Source organism: Lepidochelys olivacea (assembly GCF_965140295.1).
Source record: "Lepidochelys olivacea isolate rLepOli2 genome assembly, chromosome: 2".
NCBI lineage: Eukaryota > Metazoa > Chordata > Testudines > Cheloniidae > Lepidochelys > Lepidochelys olivacea.
This window is the reverse complement of record NC_140412.1, coordinates 22,854,986-22,882,158: the sequence shown is the minus strand read 5'-3', so window position 1 is coordinate 22,882,158 and position 27,173 is coordinate 22,854,986. Positions and strand designations below refer to the sequence as shown.

The window sequence follows — 27,173 nt, the reverse complement described above, 5'->3', positions numbered from 1 at the left end:
GCTTCACAGCCCCCTGTTTCCCTGGGTAGGTCACTGTTCACCAGATGGGTTTACTGATATACAAAGAGGTCAGACTTACGCATGAAGGATCATTAAGTATGTTGTGAATTTTTGTTTATATTAATTTTATCACAGTGCCTAAAGATTGGTATAGGGCAGTTAGTCAACAAGTCTAAATAAATACATTACTTGCCAAAAGCCACATGGTGAATCAGTGGCAGAACTGGGATTAGAAGTCAGGGTCCTGAGACCCAGTCCTGGGTTCTGACCATTATAAATACACATTTGAAAACCAAAACCACATGCCCCCGACCAACCATGTCCATCACCTCTATGAATAATAAATAGAGATTATTGGGACAAAACCACTATTTAAAATTACTGTTTGTTTCCTGTTTTGTAGAATGAGTTGCCAGATGGATTAAACAAGAAACGTCTACAAGCCTTACTGAAAGGATTTGGAGAATATCCAGCAAAATACAGGTGAATGTGGGTGTGCCCCGGTGTGCATATGCATGCAAATTTAAAATCTCTTTTGCTGTACTGATTTAACAAAGGGAATTCTCTTTGCTAAATCTACGTTTTACTTGCAGGATGTTTGTTTGGCGTGCCTTACTACAAGTTCCTGAAAACCACTTAGCATTTAGTAGCCTAATAGATAAAGGTATCCATTCTGCATTTGTGCACCTAAAGGACGAATACCCCATGAAAAGTAGGAAACTGTTGAGAGTCTTACAAAGGTAAATTTATGTGAACGTTCATTTATGTGACTGGGACCATCTCTGGGGAAGATTGGTTTATTTTGCAAAAATTAAGCCCAACATAAAGTAGTACCTTCTTATTGCACCAAAGTCGTTCTTAATTAGCAGTTTTCTGGTTGGTATGTTTTATGACTATAGATGCTTTCAACTTATAAAATATTTCCTGTAACAGCTACAAGAGAGTTAATTGTCCCCTATTCTTCCGCCTAGTTGTTCATAGAAAACCACAGTGTTTCTTGCTATACTTCAGTGCTATTTAACATAATAAACTTCAGATGCCTTATTGCATTTTTGTGCTATGATAACAAAGCAGGCAGAACTGTCATATTCCAGGTGGAGTCAAGGTTTATTTGGTTAGTGGGATCAGTCAGAAGATGCCTTCTGCTTGTGTGTAACATTACAGCTATAAATATACATATAAATATCACCGAAAGTGTTCTGTGCAAGTTTGGCTGTTAATTCTGTACAAAAAAAATGCATGAAGTTAACATAGGGTATCTATTAAACTGACGTGAGCAAAAAAGTAAAATTAAGGATCTTCCTATGCTAAATTCAACCTGTTTTGTGCCAGGGTTTAACAAGATCTGTGATAATAGTGTGTAATATTGCTTATGTGAGCTAAAATTTCTAGGAAATGTAGTCTGTCCAGGACAATGACAAGCTAAGCCTGCAATTCCCTACTAATGCAAGTCTACTCTAAACCAAAGTTACTTTAATGCAGCTTTTTAAAATAAAATTAAAAAAAAAAAGGTTTGACACCAGTATCTTTCTGTTTTATAATTACTGTTTATATGTTATGGCAAGTTACACATGATTCTCTTCCTCCGTACAGATATTTTTCTAAGTACTTTTTTGTCTTCGTATACAGGACCTTATCTGCTTTAGCTCACTGGTCTGCTATCTTTGGTGAGACACCATACATTCCTCTGCTAGCATTCCCATTTGTAAAATTATTCCAGAACAACCAGCTAATCTGCTTTGAAGTTGTTGCTACTGTAATAGGTAAGCAAGGATTTTTACTACACACTTAACTTATTTAGTTCCCCCAAATTTGCCTTGTTTGAAACAAAGTGGTGTGCGTGGATTCTCTTATAGGTCACTGAGGAGTTCATGTACTGTTTTAAAATGTATAAAAGGCATCCACCAGGAAGTATGATAAAATGCAGCTGTTGCAAAAAAAAATCATAGCTAACAAACACAATTTAATTTCCTTATATTGACTTTAAACAGGCATATTTATTTTATCAGTATCTTTTAAGTCTAATCAGTAAAAGAACACTCGTCCAATACAATTTTGTTGTCGTGTTAATCCTTTAAATTCTGGCTTGAGACCTGGCGTGACAGTAGTCAAAAGAAATAACTGTCTCAGTTTAAAAGATTTATTGTACTAGCTGGAGTTATCAATTGATTAGGACAGCTAGCATTTAGTAACTTGGCTTCTGAAGAAAAATAGTAAATTTAAAGTATCTTTCACTGAAATTAGTCATTGCAGCTGCTGCAAAGTGCACACATAGCATATAGTTACCTTGCATAAAAACCCATTTCGCAAAATACATAGTTTGGTTGCAAAATAAGTATCCAGATTTGGTCCTAACAGGTTAAAAATATTTTGATGCTCAGTGTCCAAGCCATAAGAGCCGATTACAATGGGATTAAAAAGAGCATCTTTGAATTAAGAATATAACAATGGCCGTACTGGGTCAGACCAATGGTCCCAGTATCCTTTATTCTGACAGTAGCTAGTGCCAGATGCTTCAGAGGGAATGAACAGAACAGGCAATTTTGAGTGATCCATCCCCCGTCATCCAGGCCCAACTTCTGGCAGTTGGAGTTTTAGGGACACCTGGGGCATGAGGTTGTATCCCTGACCAACTCGGCTAATAGCCATTGATTGACCTGTCCTCCATGAACTTACCTAATTCTTTTTGGAACCATGTTATACTTTTGGCCTTCACAACATTCCATGGCAGCGAGTTCCATAAGTTGACCATGCGTTGTGTGAAGAAGTAAATATATACATTGAATAACAGATATATGTGTAATAGAAGTATTAACAGATATTATAAAACTAAACCTCTGTTTAGTGGGTCTGCAGATTATAGAACGTTGAATTTGTAAGTACTGTAATGTAAGTGTATGAATCAAAGTGGAGGGAACGTCATTTGAAAAGTAAGATGATTTCAATAGTGTGCCATCCCTCAGTGTTAGAGGGATTAAGCTACAAATGGTTTGTTTTATTCCTTTTGTAGTTAATTGGTGTCAACACTGGTTTGAGTATTTTCCTAATCCTCCAGTCAATGTCCTTAGTGTGGTGGAAAATATCTTGGCACATCATGACAAGGAATTGCTTCAACACTTAATAAATTGCAATGTGACTTCACAGGTAAAACTCCAACCTAGCTTCATAGTTTATATAAAACTGTTCATAAATGGGAGTGTTCAAATGCCTCATTTTAGTTTAAACCTTTATATGCTCATTAAATGAATTCAGAGTAAAATGTGTACTTTTAGGAGTATAAAGAACATATGATCATTTGCCTGCAGCTTATCCTGTTGCATTACATCGTATGTCTCCTTATACATGCTTTAGTATGACTTAAAGTTGCCCTTTCTTGCAGTCATATAGATTCAGAAATCTAACAGGGAAAATTATAAATCCATTTTTTATATAATTTTATCTTGGTTTTTAAAATACACACAACTGTGGTGACTGAACTTAGTAAACAGACATAGTAACATAAAACAAATATTCAATTAAGCTAAAATATACAGTTAATTTATATATTAATAATTATCTAGTTACTAAGAATAATTCTAATTTGAAACATCATACATCAGGGGTCTTTGAGTAAATGAAAGAAAAAAGGTAAGAATGAGAGAGGTAAGAAATATATTTATATAAACCACATCTAGTTCATCAGCTGCATATGGTAGGGACCTTCTCTTTGTATCTTTTGGTATAGTTCCAATGTGCTGTGTATTTACAAATAGATTAAAATCTCAACATCAGATAAGAAAGATCCCCCTATATATTCAGATTTGACTTCCTTTGTAATATTTCTATGATGGGAACTGAGAAGCTCTACTAATGGATTATTTTATTAATTTTCCCAATTAATTTAGCTATATGCCTGGCCTCTTCTAGAAACATTGTTCTCTGAGGTTCTGACAAGAGAAGAATGGCTGAAAGTGTTTGATAATATCTTTTCCAACCATCCTTCATACTTTCTCATGATGGTTGCTGCCTATATCATATGTTCCAGAGCTCCTTTGCTTCACTGTAATCAAACAGAGGACTTTGAGGTAAACATCTTACTATGTAAGTCAGAGCCTTGCTACCTATATTAGGTAGGTTCAGAAAATTATAGTGTATAATATTTATTTTTAGAGAGCTTAAAAAGAAAAGTTACAATTGAATGTTAGTTATACTGTGCCTGTTTGAGCAATGTCCTCTAGTATCTAATATATTCACTGTGGAATTAATAAAATATTACTCAATTTACTGCACTTGATTGTATGGACAGAGAGGAGTATAAAGAAACTTAAGAGCTTTCAGAAATTCTTTTGTTGCCAAGGAAAACGTTTTTGAAATTTAATGCCAAGGAAAATGTTTTTTAATATGGAAAATTCATTACCCATTAAACTATTCTTTGTTTTCTGGTTCTCTTTCTGGACATAGGATTGACATCTGTATGTTAGGACAATATAAAGTGGTTCTGGCATTTTGATGCTTCATTAATTTGCCTTCTAAAATGCAAGTACAGTGAGGCAGTCTTGGTTGACTGCCTCTCAACTAAAATGAAAATATTTTATTGTACTTCTGAAGTTATCGGGAGGATTGGGGGAAGAAAAGCATTCTTTATATGGAAAAATCTCCATTTGCAAATATTAGGGCCTAATTTTGCAGACGCACATGTGAGTAATCGATTACTCATATGGGTAAAATTATTCTCGTGTTCCAGAATGGATGCCATAACTCATGAGCAGAGTTGAAAGCACTTCCTATTCTTCTCTCACTAAGTATGGCAAAAAGATATATACATATGGGAGAGAGGGCAGACTAACATTCCTAGCATTTGGAGTAAAGAGAGTGGAGCAGAGGAAGTTCTTTCAGGGTTAAGTGGTTTGGGTTAAGTCAATTGAGCCATTATTTATTTATGTATTATATTAACTAGTGGTGCCAGGATGATAACAATTCTGTATGCTAAAAGCTGATTAAAAAAATAACTAATATATTTACATATCTTTTGGGAAAGTGTAGTGACTTGTTTAACTTTTTGTAGGATTTAAAATGAAAAATTTTTCTTACAGTATTTCTTCCATCATCGGAACAATCTGGATATTAATGTTGTGATTAAAGAAGGCTATCATCTTATGGAAGCTACTCCAGCAGACATCCATCCACAACGTATGCTTGATGACTTCATACCACTCACAAAGGGCCAGTACCCAGTATTTAATAAATACCCCAGGTTTATTGTGGATTATCAGACTCAGGAGCGAGAGAGGATCAGACAGGATGAAATAGAATACTTACGAGAAAGGTATTCATGGGAAAATAGAAGGAAACCTTAAAATTGGGAGAGGGGGTAGATATCTGTTGGATTTACTGGAAACTGGAGTGATGCCAGGGGTGCCAACTTTTGAATCGCACAAAACCGAACACCCTTACCCTGCCCCAAGACCCCACCCCTTCTCTGAGGCCCCCACTGACTCCATTCCCCTTCCCTCCGTTGCTTGCTCTCTCCCACCCTCACTCACTCATTTTCACGGGGCTGGGGCAGAGGGTTGGGATGCGGGACGGGGTACAGGCTCTGGGGTGGGGCCAGAAATGATGGGTTGCGTGGGGGGTGAAGGTTCTGGCTGGGTGGGGGGGGCGAGCTCTGGGGTTGGGCTGGGATGAGGGGTTTTGTGGTGCAGGAAGGGGCTCCAGGCTGGGGATGAGGGGTTTGGCGTGCAGGAGGGGGCTCAGGGCTGAGGCAGGAGGTTGGGCTGTGGGAGGGGGTGCAGGCTGTGGGCTCCAGGAGGGAGTTTGGGTGTGGGATAGGGCTCAGACTGGGGCAGGGGGTTGAGGTACGCTCCAGGTGGCGCTTACCTCAGGCAGCTCCCAGGAAGCAGCTGGCATGTCCCTCTGACTCCTTGGTGGAGGTGTGTCCAGGCGACTCTGCATGCTGCCCCCGCACGCAGGCGCTGCCTCCGGAGCTCCCGTTGGCACGGTTCCTGGAGCAGGGGCAATGCGCGGAGGCCCCGTGGCCACCTAGGAGCTGGAGAGACATGCGGGCCGGTTCCCGGGAGCCATGCAGAGCTGGCCATGGAGCCTGCCAGCCCCATGCCAAATGAACTTTGAATGGCCCATTCAGCGGTGCTGACCAGAGCTGCCAGGCTTCCTTTTTGACTGGGTGTTCCAGTAGAAAACTGGACACCTGGCAACCCTAATGAAGACTAGAAAAAGGGAAATGTATGTGCTTGGAAAAGGAGAGAATGGTTAGAGGAATAGAAAAAAGTGGATTTACACCTTACCTTTTGATGTCTGTTTGGCTTGTTGGATTTTTTAGTTAGATGGATTAGCCGGCATTAATTGCTGCAAGTAACGTTAAGCTTAAAATCAACGTGTTTGTTAATTCTCTGAAAACACCTAGGTCAAAATTTTCAAACTTGAGTGCTAAAGTGAGGTACCTAAATCCACTTAAGATGGCAAAGTAGAAGTGATCTGGCTTCCAGAGATGCGGAGAATTCTCTGCTCTCCATTGAAATCAGCAGGAAATGTGGATTTTCAGCACCTCTGAAAATTAGGTCAGTTTCACTTAACCATCTGAATAAGACCTTTAGTGCCTGACTTCAGTCACCCAGGTTTGAAAATTTTGATTTTAGCAGATAAGCCATTTTATAGTTAAACAAATCTGAAATTCTCTTCCCAATAGAAGGCAGCTGCAAAATGTTGTTTGAGTAGCTAAATGTCTTCAACAGCCTGAGAAGTGCTAGTGTCGATTATGGCACTTGAAGGGTACTATTGCTTTTACCATCTGTGAAGCTGGAAGCTATGTAAGCCAATCAGCTTCATCCTCTTGTCATAATTCTCATTTTCTATTGTAGATCTCTCTCTTGCGCTATAGCTAATTTACTTTAGAAGACATGGTTCAAACTACTTCATCACTGGGCAATTTGAGCATAGACATAGCTTTTGTAATGATCTTAATTAATATTTTTCCAATATATGACCAGCAGTTTTTACTACCTGAATAATTTCTTGAAATCTATTTTGGTTTCTATGGTAATATATAAAAAAAATTTATTCAGACAATTAGTTCACGAAATAGAAGCTAAAGCAGTACAGCGAAAAGTAGAAGATGAGGCCTGGTACCGGAAGCAAGAGCTGCTTCGTGAGGCTGAAGAACAGAGGAGAAAAATTCTGCTGCAAGAAGAGGAAAAATTGGCAGATCAAAGACAGAGGTAGTAGTAGTAGTATGAAGCATGGCAATAACACCGTGCTATTAAATCTTTTATCACAAGTAGGGACAGAGATGGCCACTATTTTGTTCAAATTGAAATGTGCGGAAGCAGTGAGGTCTAGTGGGTAGGGCATTGGACTGGGAATCTGGCAATCAGGATTCTGTTCCTGGCTCTGCCACTGACCTGCTGTGTGACCTTCGGCAAGTCACGTAGTCTCCAGTCCCACTTTTTCTCTTCCCAAACAGCTTATATACCTGCCTCTTTAGACTATCTTTCACTATGTGTTTGTGCATTCAAGTTCAGTTGTTGCCTTTAGCTGCTACTGTGACAGAAGTTATTTATATTAATGAGGGTGCATATTCTCAAATTTCTATTGGAGTTAAGAATTTTTCTTTTAATTACCTACCAAGTCCTAATTTATAATGTAGAAAGAGTCTATAAACTTTGGGATTATAAACTGTGAGAGAAATTCAAGATCCCCATGAGGATTCTTTTTGTAAAGGGGGATTTTTTTTTAGACCCATAAAATTTACACACTTTTTTTTTTTTTTTAATTGAGAGTTGCGGATTAAAGGAGTTAAGTGACTTTCCTTATCTACTAATGAATGAGGAGTACAATTCTGGTCAAGAGGTGGTGTAATATTGTGAAATTCTCTCAACAAACTAAAGTGCCCTTTTTTTTTTTTTCAGTTAACACCAATAGTTATAGAGTTGATGGGACTTTTGTGGGAAATGGGGAGAGAGTGCCACTCTTTGGATTTAAGTTTGTCTTATAACAATGCAGTTTTTATTTCCAAAACAAAACTATGATGTCAAAAGTGTTAGCAGTTAAAGAGAGTAGTTTGTGACAGGTAATGGTTAGCTATTATGGAACATCACAGTCATCCGTGTCAGCTTTCCACCAGTAGCAGTTTATTTGTTCCTATTTCATTTTTGCCTTGAAGACTAGCAGCTGTGAAGAGAGAGTTAAAAGTAAAGGAACTGCAGCTATTGGATGCTGCAAGAAGCCGTTTCCTGAAGCATCAGCAGGATCAGCGTCAAATGGAGCTAAAACGTCTGGATGATGAAATTGCAAGAAAGGTTTGTTTTCCTCATCTAATCAATATTTCCTCCAATGTTTATTAAGAGAAGTAAACAAGAAAAAATTCATAACTTATGATAGGTAATGAAACCAGTTGTAGCATGTTTTGTGAAACAAGATGTATTTAGAAGTTGGGTGGGTGTCTGATTCATTCATATTTATATAGTTTAATTTGGCACCTGTTGCTGTCCACATGGTTTACTTAAATTAGCAAAATTTCCTGAGAAAAGCCAGATTGATCCAAATGTTGGCATTGCTGAAAAACGAAGTGAGCTGCCTAAGGTTCTAAACCTACTGGCTGGAGTATTTTTAAATGTGTGTGTATGCAGTAAAAGGAAAGGAAAGATGGTGGTATAGGAAAAACAACTTTTCCATTTTGGGGTTTTTATGTGTATATTTCTTTCCTCCAGGTGTCCATGAGAGAGCGAGAAACAGCTGCTACTGTTCAAGATGTAGAAGTGCGGCAAATAGAACTTGAATCTCAAAGACAGCTTTTTGAACAGGTATATGGCAATGAACTACATACAGTCTCTTGGGTTTTTTTCTATTTATTTTTTGTTAAACTTTTTTAAAATATGTATACAGAAAAAACAAATTATACATAAACTTCTCAAATATATTAACCATTTGCTACCTAACCTTAGCTATACTTGCAATACTGAATTATAGATAATATGAATGCTTAAAATATAAATGAAGTATTTGTATTACGTAACTTACAAACAAACATTTGTTTATAAAAATCCAACTAGTTAAAGTATTGAAATAAGATAAAGAATAGAAGCAAAGTTCAGAGGAGGGGGGATAGAGACTGGGAGGGAAGGAAGTAGATAGAGAGGAAGGAGAGGCAAGTGGTGGGACCCGTGCGTTTAGCTGGATCATTCAGATACTTCCAGGAAAGCATCCCATGTTTCTGAGAATTTTTCTTGGGTATTTGTTACCATATACAATTCTTTCCTTGGTGGCCAAGTTTACAGTGTCTATGCTCCAGTCTTCAAATGCTGGTCGTTTTTTTGATTTCTGTTGTTGTAGTACGAATCTTTAGGTAATTGTAAGTGCTCTGCTGAGCCAATGTTTTTTCAGATGTATTCAGCTTCCAATCAACGTACATTAGGTTTAGTTTTTAATACAATTTTATTTGATAGGAAAAAATTCACTGAAATTAAGTTCTTCCCAAAATGTACAGGTATAGGAGCATTCTTAGAGCATGTGGGCTAAGTGTGCACCTGCTGAATCACAGTGCAACTTTTTTTGACTTAGCGCTACCTGTTTTGAATAGTTGGAGTGGGGTCAAGTGCATCCTCCATGTGATTTTTCTGCTGGATTAATCTTAAATGGAGGTCCAAGGAACAGTTCAGAGCACTGACTAAAATTTGTTTTCATTGGTTAGCAGAGAATAATTGGCCTAGTTCCTTCTCCCATTTCTTTTTTAGGGAATCTGTGTTTAATTCAAATTTGCAGGCCAGGTGTGTATATGATGTTGCCATAGTTCTTGGCAATCTGGGTAATATCTGGAGAAATGACAGCAGTTCAGGTGGGTCATGGGTGGCGCAGGCATCGGGGCCAAACAGATCAGAGATGGCATGTTTAAGTTGGATATATTGCCACTCTTTCTTAGTCTCTAGATTGAACCTCCCTTTTGATATTGTAAAAGGGAGGAAGGTATCATTTGTATTAAATTGACTGATGGTCAGAATCCCTTTCCTAATCCAGTCTGGCCAAATGATGGGGTTGCATGCTATACAGAGTTTCGCATTACCCCAGATAGAGGCCCTGGTATGTAGAAGGGGGTGCCTGTTAAATTTAGTAGACATAATATGCCAATTATTTTTGACTGCCACAATAGATTGGTAATTGCTCTTTAGGGAATCGGTAGTAATCTGAGTGCAGTGCATTGGAAAGGGGTAAAGGAGTAATGAATTCTGCTTCTAGCTGGAGACAGCCTAAGGTTGTACACCATGAGGGAATGAGCCACTATGCTGCTTGACTAAGAATTATTGTCTGATAAAGTTCAAAGCTGGGAAATCTAAAACCACGTGTTTTGACAGGGAACTGTAATCTGTGTAGGAGATTCTGGGTTTGTTACCAACACCCCACAAGAAGGACCTGAACATGGTGTTGGTTTTGGTAAAATAAAAGGGAAGAATATGGAATTCAGAATAAAAAGGATCTTGGGAAGAGCATTCATTTTGATTGTTTATTTTTTCCCAAAGTGAGAGAGAGAGAGTGCCTGCCATCTATTTAAACTGTTGGTTAACTGCATGATTAATGGGGCTAGATTAACCTTGACTATGCTTTTAATTTCCTTAAGGAACAGGTACCAAGATATCTGAAGTTTGTCTGTTGCCATCTAAGGCTTTATGTACACTGGACTTTCGTCAGTAAAACTTTTGTCGTTCAGGGGAGTGAAAAAAGCACACAGACACCTGAACGACAAAAGTTTTACCAACAAAAAGTGCCGATGTGAACAGCGCTTTGTCAGCGAAAGAGATGTCCTGCTGACAAAGCTGACGCTGCTCATTGGGGGTGGAAGTTTTTTGTCTGCAGGAGAGCTCATTCCTGCCAACAAACAGTGGCTACACCGCGCACCTTTTAGCGGCATGGTTGAAGCAGCACAGTTGTGTCGCTAAAAGGCGCATAGTGTAGACATAGCCTCAATGTCCCTATAGGAGAGCCACTTCCAACTAGATCCAGTGAGCTCTTCATTGCTTCTGACTTATCCCAATTTATCTTCTAGCCAGAGAGTTTACCAAAGTTATCTATTGTTTGTGGGATATTTAGAAGAAACTTGTTTTGAATGGTTGTCCCTTTGCAGTTCTCAAATTCCATATTATTGCTTTGGCCAGATTGGGGGGAGGGAGGCGAGAGAGAGAGGCCTCTTTCTTTAATTTTTTTAATTTGATTCTTTAATTAATTTAATCAGTGGCACCTCAGGACTGCTTCTTTGTGCCATTTTTTTCTTCATGTACATACAAATATAACTTGGTTGTTACAAGTTGCATCTGCACACTTGGTTGAGGAGGATTACTGAGGAAAAAGTTACCATCAGTAGAAATGAGTCTAAAAGTAATGCTGTTCCTCTTTGCAACTCCTGTGTTAGTCTGTAGTATCCTGATGTTTACTGAAGCAATCCGTGTAATGCAGTGATACTCAGATGTCAGTGGTTCAGGAGCTCAATTAGTGATGAATATTACGCAAAAGAGCCACAGTAGTGTGAATTCATTGTTGCATTTACTATAGTACTATATATTCATATTTAAACAGTATGACCGGGGTAATATTTAGTTTTTATATAGATATAATTCTCACAGCAAAATGACTGACCAAGTATTATTATTTTATCAGTTGCAATTGGTTAATACCATAGTAAAAGCATCCTGATTGGTTAATAACTTAGATCACTTAATTAAATTACAGAGTCCTTTTCATACCATGTGCGGCAAAAAGCCACAGGAGACACATTAAAGAGCCACTTGCGGCTCTCAAGCCTCAGTCTGAGTATCAAATTGTCAAATAGCATTATTTTTTTAAAAAAAGGGATGGGGAAATGTTTATGGAAAAGGAGTGTTTTTCTTCATTAGTACTGTTCATAAAGCAGTTTCTGTTCTGTAATCCTGCTATAAAAATCAGAAAAGAACTCTACTGGGTTTTAAAATATTTCCTGCTTAAAGATAGAAAGTCAGTTTCGCATGACGAATGGCTTCTCGCCTGTTGAGAAGTGCTGCTGCCTGCAGGTAGCTTTAGAAATGCCAACTTTAGTTACAAAGATTGAGCCAGGTTTTCAAAACCCACCTGTGCCCATCTCGAACACCTGCAAAGCCCAACTTGCATGCACACAAGTGGACTTCTGAAAAATCTGACCAGTTATTTTCAAATGCACCTTCACATCACTTGTATGTGATTAAAAAATGCTTCTTGCCATATGATATTTCAAAATCTGTGCTGAGCACAATGGGGTTAACTGTCTTTAAGGGTTCACTTATTAAATATACAGTCAGCTGCAGTGTGGGTATTGTGGCTACGCAACACAAACCAGTCTAAACCTATTTATACTCAGTAACTGTAAAGTCAGCAGCTGAAGGAATTAGTCTTATAATGATCAGGACCTTTAGGATAAGGGGGTAGTGCTTATTTAGCTAATTGATCCATTTTAGAAAAGGGTACGGAGAGTCAGGATTTCTAGCTGTGCTACTGACTTGTATGGCCTTTAGCAAATAATTTAATTTCTCTGTGCCCTAGTTTACCATCGAGATAGTGGATATGATGATATCTCTGTATCTCGTATTGGTGCTGTGAAACTTAATTCAAATTTGAATTATTTTGAGATCCTTGGATAAAAGGTGCTGTAGATGTACAACGTATTTACAATGGGCCTGGTTCATCATGATAGTATTCCAGCTTTACATTGGGGTAATTCTACTAAAGTCCATTGAATGGAGTTATGTCAGTATAAACTTCCAGGTGCAGCGTATATGTTAATATAGAGTGGATAAAGCAATGTGGGGGAGGGAGATACTTATGGTTGGTTATGAAATACGTTAGGGTGCGGTGTATCTGATATCCTTGGACATGTTTGTTTCTGCACTGAAGTTTTCAATATGAAAAAGCTGTAATTATCTTTAATGTATAGCATTAGCTTAATTATTGTATTTTTATGCACAACTGTTTTTACAGCAACTTGTCAAAGATCAAGAGACAGTGACACAGGAAGTAAAAGGAGAGATAGATGCCAGTCGAAGAAGGGCCGATCTTGAAGAACATCTAGTTCAGAGGTTGATAGAAGTTAATCAGGATGAGGACCGTAAAGCTCAGATGGTAAGAAAATGGATTTAACTTGTATATTTGGAAGGAATGCCTCTTCCTGCAAACAAGCATGAAAATCTTTCAAAGAAAAAGAATCCTAATTTTTCCTGACAACTATACTTACTACATTTTGACCTTATGCAAAGAATCCCACTTTAAGTGCTGTTCAGACAGTTGGAGTATATTGAAGTCCTGCTAGGCATGGCTTGCGTGAAAGCCCTCCTTTGTTTTCCCAGAGACTGGAAGACATATGAGAATTAGCATGATCCTTCTAGTAGATATTGCTGGTTCCCAGGTTATCTTTCTGTCAAGAATATTGGATCTCATGGCCACAAACATCTGGGTTTTGGTTCTTTGTGTTCACTAGTGATGCTTCCTAAAGACTTAGATGGAATCAGCAGGCAATTTAACTATAGACATTGACTTCCAAATTACAATACTCAACAGATGCATCCAGCTTGGCATTATGAGCTTGTTTGGGTTTCCAAGCTCAGAACTCTTAGCAGCACAATTGAAAGACAGTTGAAGCTTACCCACTGTCCCAGTGCTTAGCTTGTCTCTGTAGTTCGTCCAGAAATAATCATATATGTCTTAATTTTTTTAATCTGCATTCAATTTTGTGGGTGCAGTTGACTGTGGGTAGAAATGGTAGTATTTAGGTGTCTGATTTAATTGTACTTGCAGATCAGGTAAATATTTAAATGTTAGCAAAATGGCACCCCTAAAATATTTGAGGTTCAGTTAAGTCTTCTTTAAAATATGCCCATGTATAAATAAGAAGATAGCAGAGGTGAGAGATAAGCAAAGGGAGAGACTTGTAAAGAAACAATTTGCTGTAGTGCATAAACGGGAGTTCTACTGCAGCGATAATTCTCTGGAACCTATTGCTGGTAGAGATCTTTAACAATGGCAGTGAAATAAATTTAAGTTTGAATGGAGAACGTTGTTCTTGATCTGTAATCGGATAGTGTGCTAAAGTTAAAGTAAGTGCGTTTGGCTGATCACTTTTTCTTAGCTGGCTGAAGAAAGTTTAGCAAAAGCTGATCAGAAGTGCATCGACACAGACTGGAGAATCCAAGCCTTGTATAAACAAAGATGTGATGATCTAGACCGTGAGGCACATTACGAAGAGATAGCTAAACTTCTTCATGACAACAGAGTAAAAGAAGCAGAGTTGCTAAAAGCAATGAAGGAAGAGCAGGATAAAAGGGTAAGCGTGTCTTTGCATTTCTGGGGAGATGACGTGCAAAAGAGAAAAAGTATGTGGCTGCGGCATGGTGCAGAATGAAAAGTCAAAAGGGTTTTACCAAAAAAGTGTCCCCCCAACATTTGTTTTTCCCCTAATGTCTTTTCCCTGATTTTGCTGGTCAACTAACAGTGTATAGCTAGACTCAATGTTTTTCCTAGTCTAGACCCAGAATAATATCTTCTACCTCCCTTTAGCTGCTTCAAGAGGACCCTGGTGGGCATCAGCAAAAGCTCTTCTCAAAAGTAGAAAACATTAACTCAGTGTCTTACAGCACTTTTTTGTGTTAAATGAATGATGGTATGTAATTGTAAATCATTCAAATGGCTTTCTGTGAAGCTTGCTTTTTGCATGTTGCACTTCTATTGAAAATGTACTGAAATGTGTCTGTTGTATAGTGGGAAGAAGTTACAGAGAAAAGAGCTCAACTGGAAGCAGAGCAGCTAGCTGTCGCTGCTTTGGACGCAAGGAGGAAGCAGTTCTTAGAAGATGAAATGAACGATGCAATAGACCTGGCTGAAAAGCTACAATGTGAAGATGGCTATTTTGGTGAGCATACAGTAGTACTTCCATTTACACTGTACATGTTGTGGATATTACACTAACTCATCTATGTAAATATATTTACATATATCATAAAAATGTAGGACTGGAAGGGACCTCGATAGGTCCTCTAGTCCAGTCCCCTTCACTGAGGCAGGACTAAGTATTATTTAGACCAAACTATTGTACTGGTGATCCCTTTCACACAGCAAGTCTCTGAGTGCAACCCCCTTATAAATTAAAAACACTTGTTTATATATTTAACACCATTATAAATACTGGAGGCAAAGCAGGGTTTGGAGTGGAGGCTGACCGCTCGCGACCCCCCATGTAATAACCTCCAGACCCCCTGAGGGGTCCTGACCCCCAGTTGAGAACCCCTGATCTAGACCATTCATGACAGGGGGTTGTTTAACCTGTTCTTAAAAACCTCTAATGATGGAGATTCCACAACCTCCCTTAGATAATTTGTTCCAGTGCATAACTACCCTTACAGTTAGGAAGTTTCTCCTCATGTCCAACATAAACCTCCATTGCTGGAATTTAAGCCCATTACTTCTTGTCTTGTCCTCTGTGATGAGCAGAACAATTTATCATCCTCCTCTATATAACAACCTTTTATGTACTTGAAGACTGTTATCATATCCCCCCTCAGTCTTCTCCAGTCTTCTCAAACAAACCCAATTGTTTCAAGTTTTCCTTGTAGGTCACGTTTTCTAGACCTTTAATCATTTTTGCTACTCTCCTCTGGCTTTTCTCCAGTTTGTCCACATCTTTCCCAAAGTGTGGTGCCCATAACTGGACACAGCACTCCAGTTGAGGCCTTATCCGTACTGAGGAGATTGGAGGAATTTCTTCTCATGTCTTGCTTACAACACTCCTAATATATCCCAGAATGATATCCAGTTTTTATGCAGCAGTATTACATTGTTGACTCACATTTAGCTTGTGATCAACTGTAACTCCCAGATCCTTTTCTCCAGTACTCCTTCCTAGGGAAAAACAACGAGGAGTCCTTGTGGCACCTTAGAGACTAACAAATTTATTTGGGCAGTCATTTTCCATTTTGTATTTGTGCAGTTGATTATTCCTTGCTAAGTGTAGTGCTGTGCATTTGTCCTTATTGAATTTCATCCTGTTTGTTTCAGACCATTTCACCAGTTTGTCGAGATCACTTTGAATTCTAGTACATGCCAGATATCCGTCCATAAGACTGACAAATAGGGCCAAACTTTTAAAAGAACCTCTATTTGTTCTCTTCCATCAATTCCAAACACAAATAACATTTAGAAGCTAACTTACTTCTGTATGTAGTTAAGAATCTAAATTCTGCAACTGGCACCCACAGTTGATTTCCACCCATAAAACTGAAGACCATTTTTAAAAAAAATCAACCCCTACTTTATATTGTTTTAAAATCTTTGTTGGGTGTGTGAATAAACGGAAGGAGAGGGGGCAGTGTGCTTTAAATTTTCATTGAACCAGAAACTTTCAATTAACTACTAGTCATCTACTGTCGTGAGAGATGGTGACAGTGGTGGTTTCCCATTATATAAAATATTTTACATAAATATACAAGAAGTTTCTCTGCAGGTTTTACTTCTTCCATCCCAGCATCAGATTCTTTTCAGACAGAAGAACCAGCAATGTTCCCTTCTCACACCATTAATACAGTTTCAGTTTAATTCTTGACTTTGCCGTCTCCTCTTACTGCCCCATTGCGAGTGGACGGGGACAGACCTTAGGCATATAGAGTGCAGACTCCATAGCATAGTCTATATATAGTTAGAGGATACAAAACATAATACCAAATTGCTCATTTTGCCTTTGTTCCTTTCACTACTGTGGTGTATGTGTACAAATATGTCTTTCCTTTGCCACTGGGATTTTGTAAATTCCTAGAAATTGGAGTTGGAAAATATCCGTTAAATCATCTAATCCTAAATCAAAGCAGGATTGTTCCCTATGGTGGATTTACCCATCCAACTCTTTGATCAGCATGATGACGCGGAAAAGCTTTAAAAAAAAAAAAAAGGGTACTGTACTTTAGAGGCACTCTAAAATTAAGTGGTATAATAGAGCACTGTTTAAATAATATCTCCAGAAATTTTTGTAAAAAGTTTGTTCTTCCTTCACTGTTTAAAAAACTCTTGAGAGAGAAACACCAACAAAATGATCAGGCCCCACCCCTTATTATCTTCTACACAGATACACTCGCACAAAGTTTGTCCAAGTGAGGTCACAACGGTAGCTTGCGGAAGTGCCTAATTCACATCATGTGAACTAAACTGCAGTTGTCTTAGTCTTCTTACTCAAGGTGCCATCCACTAAGACAACAAGTGCCAGTATGCAATATTCTACCTTAGTGGCCCATTTGTCATCAGCTTAGTCGTATTTTAAAAAATATTGCATTGTGGGACCTATAGTTTCTGAAATTTAGTAAAAATGTGTGGTCTTGGCCCCACAGACTGACAATTTGTGTTATGCATTTTCCAATCCCTACTTAATTGGAGCTGCCTGCACACTAAAATCTAAGGCCAGGTCTTCTAGATGGCAAGCCAGGTGCAAATCTACAGCATGCCACCTTGCCATGCAGCAATATCCCATGTGAATACTGCTATGCCCGGTGAAAGTCCCAGAGTGCAGTTTAGCCTACCATGCTTTCTAGTAGTATGCTATGCTGTACTCCAGGACTCTGGCTGCACTGTTGCAGTGTTCACGTGGGACATTACTTTGTGGCAAGGTGGCACTCATTAGATTTGCACCCTGACTTGCCATGTAGTAACTCACTGTGAAGACATGGTCGTAGATTTAGTGTGCAGGCAGCTCCAATTAAGTAGGGATTGAAAAATATGGCTTTTAATAAACATTAGCTATTAAATTCTTACAGTTTACAAAGAAACTTCTCTCCATTTCCCACAGAGAGATTGCGTGATTTGAAGACTGGGTGTGTACAGCAAGATTTAAAATTCCAGCAGGTGCCGAGGGAAGCCCAACCCAAGTCAGGATATGTCTGTCTAAATGACTTATCTACAGCAGAGTCCTCAGCACACTGTAAGTTGCTAAACTTCAGAATAATCTTTCTCTCACTTCTAATTTTGGAAGCATTACCCAGGCACCAAGGTGGGTGAATCAGTCTTTCATAAATGTACAAATTTATTTTTAATTGATTTCACACCTGAAAAATCCCTTTAAAAACAGTATTGTGAAGGCAGTAGGCAACTCAACTCTGCCAGATTATGAGAGATGCCTCTTGTGTTAGACCCAGCTATATCTCCACCCCATAGTTTTGTGGGATTTGCATTTGTATCTAGAGCTTAAACACCGTTACATAGCTCTCTGTGGCTTTTGGGAGTGGAGAAAATGTAGAATTACCTATCATTCAAATCATCTTGGGAGGACTCATTTGTTCTGGTCAATAACTAGTCTCTAATTATCTATTCCGGGCTATCTCTGCTTCTACAGCCAATGAAAATGCTTGTTAAAAGCTATTCTTTAGTTGTACATCTTATTGGTGAAATCCTCCTGACACTACAGGAAACCTTAATACCTTTGAAACTTTAATAGTGCGTTAGCTTCTCCATTTGCCACAAAGTACAGTATAGTAATGATACACTTTGCAAAGGACCTAAAAGAACCCCATGGAAGTCGGAGTTGCTCTCCACTTGCAGTATTTAGAGCTGTCTTCTTGATAATCAAGGGACTGAATGAAGGAATAGAAGTGCAGTAATTGTCTTGTTATATATTAAAGACAAAGCCGTGCAGTATTATTCTCCAACAAGAAATAACTTTGTACCAGTTTAGTCATGAAAAAACTGAATCCCATACAGGAGGTCAGACTAGATGATCATGATGGTCCTTTCTGAACTTAAAGTCTATGAGTCTGAATCTTTTTAATGGTTAGTTGCAATATTAATTCTGAGCCTCTTTCATTTCTAGTTTCTTTAGATAGAAGACGAGAAGAACTGGAATGCAGAGAACGGGAACTGATGGCAGAAGTCAGAGGGCTCAGGCAAAAACTTACTTCACAGGCCCGAGCTACATATCCGCTACCTCATTTTCCAGACACAAAGTGGACCACTTAAGAAAGCACACTTTATACTTTAGCAGTAACTTATTAATCACTGGAATTCTAAATAGTTATGTTGTGATCAAAGAAACTGATTTTTAGATTATTTATTATAAATGCTTTTGGAAATACTTTTGTATATAAAAATAAAATACTAACTAGAAATGTTATAGTTGCACACTTCTGATTGTTCTGTCCATAATGACACTTCATTCTTGATTTTTTTAAAAAATAAACGTACTTTTTTTTATTGCTGAACCACTGAATAGTCAATATTTGAGTACAAGGCATATTCTGATTACACCAATTCCCTGAAAAATCAAAGCACTGTTAAAATTATTTATTTGTCAATAGTGTTTAATGGGAGCCTCTTTTGTAATCATTTTAATGTTTTCCATCTGTCTGTTATCTGGTACAGTCAACCCGTGGAACTGCTTGCCAAGGAGAAGTCGTGAAGGCCAAAAGTATAACTGTGTTCAAAAAAGAATTAGATAAATTCATGGAGAATCGGTCCATCAGTGGCTATTAGCCAAGAAAGTCAGGGATGCAACCCCATTCTCTGGGTGTCCCTAAACCTCTGACTGCCAGAAGTTAGGACTGGATGACGGCTCATTCGATAAATTGCCCTGTTCTGTTCATTCCCTCTGAAGCATCTGGCATCAGCCACTGTTGGAAGACAGGATACTGAGGTAGATGGACTATAGGTCTAATCCAGTATAGCCGTTCTTACGGTGTATTCCAAATGAGGCAAAGGTGATCTAAAAGTAAAACTAGATATAGTGGCCAGATCCTTAGCTCCTGTAAATCATCTGATGCTCCACTGATTTTGATGGTGCTAAAATCAATTTAATCCCAGATGTGAATTTTGCCCAGTATAGGAGTTGGAACATCATGTAGAAGCTGTAATATGAGAAATAAGAAATGAAAGTAAAATAATGTCAGATGTTTTTGAAAATTCTAAAGCTGGAATCTGCCATGCCAATGTATAGTGATTTAGAATCAATTTCTTAAACAAAATTAGTATCCATAGCTTAGCTAGTCAAAATAAATATGTGGGCCTGGAAACTGAGTTGCTCATTCTCTGTGCTGAGGACTGAAGTTTCCTGTATCCATCTACTCTATCTCAGCTATCCACTTGTTTCTGCCGAAAATATTTCTCTTCATGTTTGGGAGCAAAGAGTAAACAGTCTTAAAGTCCTCAAAGCAGCAATTTCCCAAAGGCTGAGTAACACAATTTAAATTTCAAAAATGGAAAAAATGCTGTAGCTCAAGTGCTGTTTCTCTTATATATATATTCCACTTTTAGTGTGCGTGCACTCGAGGTTGGAATCTTTTGGCCAGTAATGTCTGTTAGGGCCACAACTGCATCATGAGTGCTTTCATATCTCCCACCCAATGGCATAAAGGGCAGAGTGGGGCCAGCCAACCCTCAGTTCCTTCTTGCCCATGGGTGTGGGACAGAACTGAGAGCAGTGGCTGTGTCTCTTACATATTTGCAATAAAACTGATATTTTCATACATAGTTACAATTTAGTGTAGGTTTATATTGGAATTGGAAAAGGTTCAGAAAAGGGCAACAAAAATTATTAGGGGTATAGAACGGCTTCCGTATGAGGAGAGATTAATAAGACTGGGACTTTTCAGCTTGGAAAAGAGGAGACAAGGGGGGGATATGATAGAGGTCTATAAAATCATGAGTAGTATAGAGAAAGTAAATAAGGAAGTGTTATTTACTCCTCATAATACAAGAACAAGGAGTCACCAAATGAAATTAATAGGTAGCAGGTTTAAAACAAACAAAGTATTTTTTCACACAGCGCACTGTCAACCTCTGGAACTCCTTGCCAGAGGGTGTTATGAAGGCCAATACTATAACGAGGTTCAAAAGGGAGCTAGATAGATTCATGGAAGGTAGGTCCATCAATGGCTATTAGCCAGGGTGGGCAGGAATGGTGTCCCTAGCCTCTGTTTGCCAGAAGTTGGGATTAGGTGACAGGGCATGGATCACTTGATGATAACCTGTCTGTTCATTCCCTTTGGGGCACCTGCCATTGGCCACTGTCAGAGGACAGGATACTGGGCTTGATGGACCTTTGGTCTGATCCAGTATGGCCGTTCTTATGTTAATAGTTCGATAGTCAGCTTAGGACAGTTTTTGTTAGGTGTCCATTCCAGATAGGGGTTTTTTTAATGGTTTTAGCATTTATGGCTGAGCAAAAATCACCAGCATTCAAATATTGTCCTTCATACTAGGTGAATGCTCCTCAGTGATGACAATATATGTGCCTGTTTAGTTTGAATGAGGGGCATATCACTGACAAATGCTCCATTTATCAATTATTTTCTAAAAATCCAAAAAGGGAGGGAAACTGGCTTAAAGCTTTATTCCCTGGGCAAATTGGAGACCAGCTTCTGATCTAGGTAAATAAGATCTACCCACATCTCCAGCAGAAGTGCTCCAGTGACTGCATGCTATAACCTCCTCTAACGCTTCAGTTCTTGAAAAGCACTCCTATGCTCCTAACACTTCTGAGCCCACTTCATCAGCAGAAGGAGTTAGGATGCAGCACTGCCCTTCTGAAGTGCTGGAGAACAGGTCTTCGTGTTAAGAAAAGGCTTAGATCACCTCATGTCTCCTCTGAAGCTCGAGGGCAGAATAAGGCCGGACTTAGGCCTTTCTGGCACCTGAAAATACTGGTACTAGCTAAGGAGCACCCACAAGCAGCCTCTATACTGCCTCTACGGCACCGCCTGCTGAGCTCTTGGTGCCAGAGCTTCTCTCTTTAGTACCCATAACCTTGGTACCAATCTTGTCAGCACATTTTATTCTGATACCACGTCCTTAGAATGGCTGCTCATGCTACAGTCTCAACACCAAGATTCATATCTCTGGAAGATCTAGCAATGTCCTTCTCCCTTGAGTCACTACTACTACTGTTGGTAGTAAACATTCCTCCAATGATACCTAGTGCCAAAGAAGTATCCATGGTCAGTATGTCTGCAGTACCAATGAAAAAGAGTTTGCAGTTCCTGGGTTTCCATCTGTCACCGCCAATAGAGGTGCCACATTATTCCTTTTTTTTCATTGGCATCAGATAATAGGGAAGTTCATCTACCTACTCTCTAAGATCCCTCTCATATGGCCCCTATTCATCTAACAGGGAATGTAGAGTTCATGATCACTATAGTAAAAATATGAGCTATAGACAAATATTTCTCCTGGTACAAAAGCCCTCCTCCCCAACTTACTTTTCTTACAGCCCTCATTCCTGGCTGTATTGAGCACCATGGTGCTTCCACCAGGCTAGGAAATCATCCTTCCTGGCCCCCACATGACCTAAAGCTCCCTCCCCAGTAGGGTCTATCAGAGTCCAACAACAACAGCCACCCCCAAATGGCAATTGCTGATCCTCAGCTATTAATTATTTGTATTACCATAGCATCTAATTGCTTGTCTCTAATGAAGAAATAAATCCGCCACCTGAACTGCTCCCACTGCCATCTTGTCATCTTCACCTTATGAAGCTGTGGGTCCTGTATGCTCCATCACACCCTGACAACTACAACGTCTTTCAAGACCACCTTTGTTGAATGGCAGAAACCTTAGGATTCCAGTTGAGGTAGTGCAGGAGAAGTCCCAAGAACTATTGGACACCTTGCCCAACTCTATGCCAGACAGACTGGCTATGCCAGTAAATGAGGAACTATTAGAACCTGTACAGTTCTGGCAGAAAACTGTATCTATTCCTCCAACATCTATAAAGACAAACGAAGTAGAAGGTGCCATCTTTGGGGTTTGAGTGCCTTTAAACTCATCCCACACTTAGATCTCTTGTTCACTGTTCAGAAGAGAACAAAACAACAAAGCTCTAAGCAACATGTACAGAAAAGGAGCCCAAATGTCTAGATATTTTTGGATGGAAGAGTTACTCTCTCTGCCAGCCTCCAGTTTAGGATTGCCAATTACCGGGGACTCCTTGCCAAGTATGATTACATAAATTGGAACTAGGATTCGGACTTTACAGACAAATCTCCACAAGAGTCAAGAGAAAGAATTAAGATCCTTAATTGCAGAGGGTCAGTTAACCTCAGACCTCCTTACAGGCAATGGTTGATATGTCGGGTCCTGCAAAGAGATCACGGACAACAGCAGTGACAATGATATGGGCATCGTGGTTGCAATCCTCGGGGATCCCCAAAGACATATGAAGTACAGACAATCTCCCTTTTGAGGATTGTAATCTCTTCATCAGCAAGGCAGCTGCTGCATTACACTTTTTAAAGGACTCCTGAGCTGATGTCCCTGGGTGTATACACACCACAAAGAAACAGGTTAAGCAAACCTATGCCAGGCTGACTTTCAGCCGTTTTCTATCTTCCATGCTACAGTTCATTGGAATCTCCTAGGAAGAAAAAGACATGGCATAGAACACCACCTTCTGCTTCTGCTTCATCCGAAAAGGTGCGGCAGATTTCTCCCTTGAGGTAGCCAGTTTGACAATTTAGATGAAAGCTGCTTAAAACATACCCAAAGGACTTGTACCCCTTCCCTACCCAAATGGGAAACACTTATTTTATCGCCAAGCTACTTAGGCAATGTCCCCTCAGATTGTTGGGGCCTGGAAATCATCCAGGGTGGATATTCAGTCCAGTTTCAGGCTCCCCCTACTTACCATTTACTCTCACTATTCCTTTTCAGGGATCCCTCTCACAAGAGATGATTATACCAGGAGATAGATGTGACATTACCCAGGGTACAATCTGGACTGTTGAACAGCTGTGTCCCCTCAATTCTCTAATGTGGGGTGCCTTTTATACTGCTTTGCTGTGAGAGCAACCACTCCTGATCTGCTCTCACACAGCCTCCCACATGTAAACGGCTGCCAGCTCTACTGTCTGAGTGCTATGGCCAGCCACTCTTGAATTACACTGCAGAGCAGCACCAGCAAATTCCCAGTCCCAGACTTTCCCCCAGAAATGTCTGTCTCATAGTGCTGGAAAACACAAGCTCATATAAAGTCTGTCATTTTATTCATAGAAAATGATATGCACACATCCTGTTATCTCAAATGGACTTTCCCAAACACTTCAATCCAAGCACACTGGTTTAAATAAAACAATAAAAAAAAACTTTAACTACAGAAATATAGATGTTAAGTGATTACAAGTAACGAGGCATAAAAGTCAGAATTTGTGTTTTATGTTTTATTTCTTTGCAACCAATACCTAACTGAACAAGGTAAGTGAGTTCAAAGCAAAAGTCTCTCTCACCCCATGCTTCAGCAGTCTTACTGGCTAAATTCCTTTCAGACAAGATCCAAAGCTGTTTCTTTGTTCCTCAGGTGTTGTGTCTGCTGTGGGTAAAGAGAAAGGGAGGAATAACTTGGGGCATCTGTTTCCCATTCTTATACCTTTTTCTCTTCCTTGAGAATCATTTCCAACTGGGATTTAGGAGACAAAAATCTGTGAGGATGGGAGCCTGCATCTGTTTCTTTGCCAATATGTAAATTTCTCACACCCTTTCTTCTGTCAAAGAACGGCTGCTTAAACAGATGGTAGTCCATTTGGTTTTGTTGACATCTGGCTGAGGTGTTGGCTAATTATCGAGCTAGCATCCTAAAAATAAACTAGTCGCATCAACCCCAGGAGTGGGAGGGGCTGGCTGACCAGAATACGTACCCATTCAAGACACTGGCATGTTCACAGGGCAACTAGCCGCCCTCGCCACCCTGGATGCACTCTATTTTTTAGCACACGAGTTCAATCAGAGCTATCATGGGTGACTCTCGTGCTGACAATCACATCCCCAGCTCAAAGTATAGGCATGCGCTACCTTTCATCCAAGGCACAAGAGTGAGGCTGCCAACAGACAACACATGGTGATGTTCTAAGTGAATAGACAAGGAGAAAAACCGTCAACCCGTCAGGCAGCAATCTGCTTGTGGTGTTGGTGCATCTGTTACCAGCCAGACAGCTGTGCACCTACCAGACTACAGAACACTAACAAATCACCTGAGCAGGAAGTTTTGAGAAGCTCACACATGGACTATAAAAGCCTACCATTCCGACAGTTTTTCAAAGTGGTCATCTTCATGTGGTCTCGTTTGCTATAGAAATAAACAAAAATTGTCCAACCTTATGCTCCAGGGGAGACCCAAGTCCAGGATCTCTCTGACACATTCATCGCTCCTCGACCTCCCCCCGAAGGTTTGATGTAAGCAAAACCAACCAGAAATTTGGTAGGAAGAGCCAAACAGCTATTTTTTTTCAGCATCAAATGCCTTTATTAATGCTGGGACCAGCTTTTTATTCTGTGTTGGTGGGCCTAGCACAGTGGGATCCTGGTTCATGTGATGCTATGGCAATACAAATAATAAATATAGCATCATAGTTGTGTATAGCACTTTACAGGCAAAACACCCCCCAAGACACCACGTGAAATCCTAACCCCAGAGACAGCGAAGGCAAACCTAACCCTAATTTTAATGAAGCCAGGATTTCAACAATTGTCAATACCCCAAATGGCCTACCAATGTAACAGCTTTTACTCTCCCATCCCCAGGCTCCAACTCCCCTGCTCCCTGCTCGGTCATCTGTTCCTTTGATTCCTGCAGCTACCATCTAGCTCAGGGATGGGCAAACTCTGGCCCAGGGGCTGCATCTGGCCCTCCAGATGTTTTTATCCAGCCCTCAAGCTCCCGCTGGGGGAGCAGGGTCCGGGGCTTGCCCCATGCCGTGCAGCTCCCAGAAGCAGCGACATGTTCTCCCTCCGGCTTCTACGCGTAGGTGCAGCCAGATGACTCTGCACACTGCCCTCCCCCCCCCCAAGCGCCGGCTCCGCAGCTCCCATTGGCTGGGAACTGTGGCCAATGGGACCTGCAGGGGCGGTGCCTACGGACAGGGCAGCGTGCAGAGGCGCCTCGCTATGCCTCTGCTTAGGAGCTGTAGGGGGGGACATGCCGCTGCTTCTGGGAGCTGCTTGAGGCAAGCGCTGCCCGGAGCCTGAACCCCTGACCCCCTCCCACGCTCTGAATCCCTTAGTCTCAGCCCAAAACACCCTCCTGCACCCCCAACCCCTAATTCCCAGCCCCACCTCAGAGCCCCTCACCCCCCCCCCACAAACTCCAACCCCCTGCCCCAGCCCAGAGTCCCCTCCCACACCCTGAACTCCTCATTTCTGGCCCCATCCCAGAGCCTGCACCCTCAGCGGGAGCCCTCACCCCAACCCCCAGTTTGGTAAGCATTCATGGCCTGCCCTACAATTTCCGTAGCCAGCTGTGGCCCTCGGGCCAAAAAGTTTGCCCACCCCTGATCTAGCTGCTGCTCCCCTCAGCCCAGTGAGTATACAGTATCCCCCAGCACCCCTGCCTCTCTGCCCATTCCTGTCACTCACTTCACCACATGCACTACTCTCCTCCCCACCCCCCCCCCACCTCCCGCAGGAAGGGCAAATGTCTCCTTGGCCTGTGGGGGCCTGGCCGGCCAATGGCAGGGTGTGGGGGCTGGGACGGATACAGCCGGAGGGGAGGCGTGGACCAGCACGGTGGGGGGCTCACTTCAGCGTGTTGGGTGACTGAGGGCTGCAGGGTGGGGCTGCACCCCCCCCCAGGTCACAACCCAACCTGGGCCCCTTCCACGTGCAGGGGTTTAGAAGCAGGATTTTGTAGTGCAACACTGGGGGGTGGAGGGGGGGGGCTCAGCTAAGTGCTTCGGCCTTGTAGCCCCCTCCTCGCAATAACCCTGCAGCCCCGGGCCTCAGGGGGCTTCTGAAACCCAGCGACCGAGCTCAGACCAGCGTTGGGAGGGCGTGGGGAAAAAAAGCAACCGCTGCCCCGTGTGAGGATCGAACTCACGACCTTCAGATTATGAGACTGACGCGCTACCTACTGCGCTAACGAGGCGGCTGGAAGCGAGGGCCGCGCGCCGCCCCTCCAGCCGGGCCCGCTCGCCTTGCAGCGTTCGGCGCCCAGGGGGCCGCGGCGAAAACGGAGCCCCCCAGGGAAGCCGGGGCGGGGAGCTGCGGGGCTCTGGCCCCACCGGCTGCCCCCCAGCACCACCGGGAGACGACTGCGCCCGCCCGGCTGCTCCGCTTCCCCCGCCCCGTTGCCCGACCCCCAGTGAGAGGGGCACCCCGCCGGCTGGGGCGCTGCCAGGGTGGGCCGGGTGCGCCTCAGGGAATGGGAGGGAGGCCGCTCGAAGGGCGGGGTTGGGGGGCCCAGC

The 27,173-nt window shown here is 41.1% G+C and overlaps 1 protein-coding gene and 1 long non-coding RNA gene across 2 annotated transcripts in view; one reads left to right on the top strand and one right to left on the bottom strand.

Annotated features, from left to right (window-relative positions):
- The window catches only part of TBC1D31 (TBC1 domain family member 31), a 33,661-nt gene extending 14,529 nt beyond the window's left edge, over nucleotides 1-19,132 (top strand). Inside the window, exons 9-22 of the mRNA XM_084618206.1 lie at nucleotides 404-483; nucleotides 594-740; nucleotides 1,630-1,763; nucleotides 3,011-3,144; nucleotides 3,885-4,064; nucleotides 5,073-5,305; nucleotides 7,059-7,211; nucleotides 8,156-8,291; nucleotides 8,703-8,795; nucleotides 12,967-13,107; nucleotides 14,111-14,305; nucleotides 14,740-14,890; nucleotides 17,807-17,938; nucleotides 18,824-19,132. Coding sequence (XP_084474332.1) covers nucleotides 404-483; nucleotides 594-740; nucleotides 1,630-1,763; nucleotides 3,011-3,144; nucleotides 3,885-4,064; nucleotides 5,073-5,305; nucleotides 7,059-7,211; nucleotides 8,156-8,291; nucleotides 8,703-8,795; nucleotides 12,967-13,107; nucleotides 14,111-14,305; nucleotides 14,740-14,890; nucleotides 17,807-17,938; nucleotides 18,824-18,969 — 2,055 coding nt within the window. The 3' untranslated portion in view covers nucleotides 18,970-19,132. The remainder of the gene's footprint in view (nucleotides 1-403; nucleotides 484-593; nucleotides 741-1,629; nucleotides 1,764-3,010; nucleotides 3,145-3,884; nucleotides 4,065-5,072; nucleotides 5,306-7,058; nucleotides 7,212-8,155; nucleotides 8,292-8,702; nucleotides 8,796-12,966; nucleotides 13,108-14,110; nucleotides 14,306-14,739; nucleotides 14,891-17,806; nucleotides 17,939-18,823) is intronic.
- A 189-nt stretch (nucleotides 19,133-19,321) lies between these two features.
- On the bottom strand, nucleotides 19,322-27,106 carry LOC311516827. The gene is made up of 3 exons (XR_014710505.1): nucleotides 26,841-27,106; nucleotides 24,225-24,307; nucleotides 19,322-19,853 (listed from the first exon to the last, which is right to left on the bottom strand). It is a non-coding gene; the product is annotated as an uncharacterized lncRNA (long non-coding RNA).
- Nucleotides 27,107-27,173: the final 67 nt, after the last annotated feature.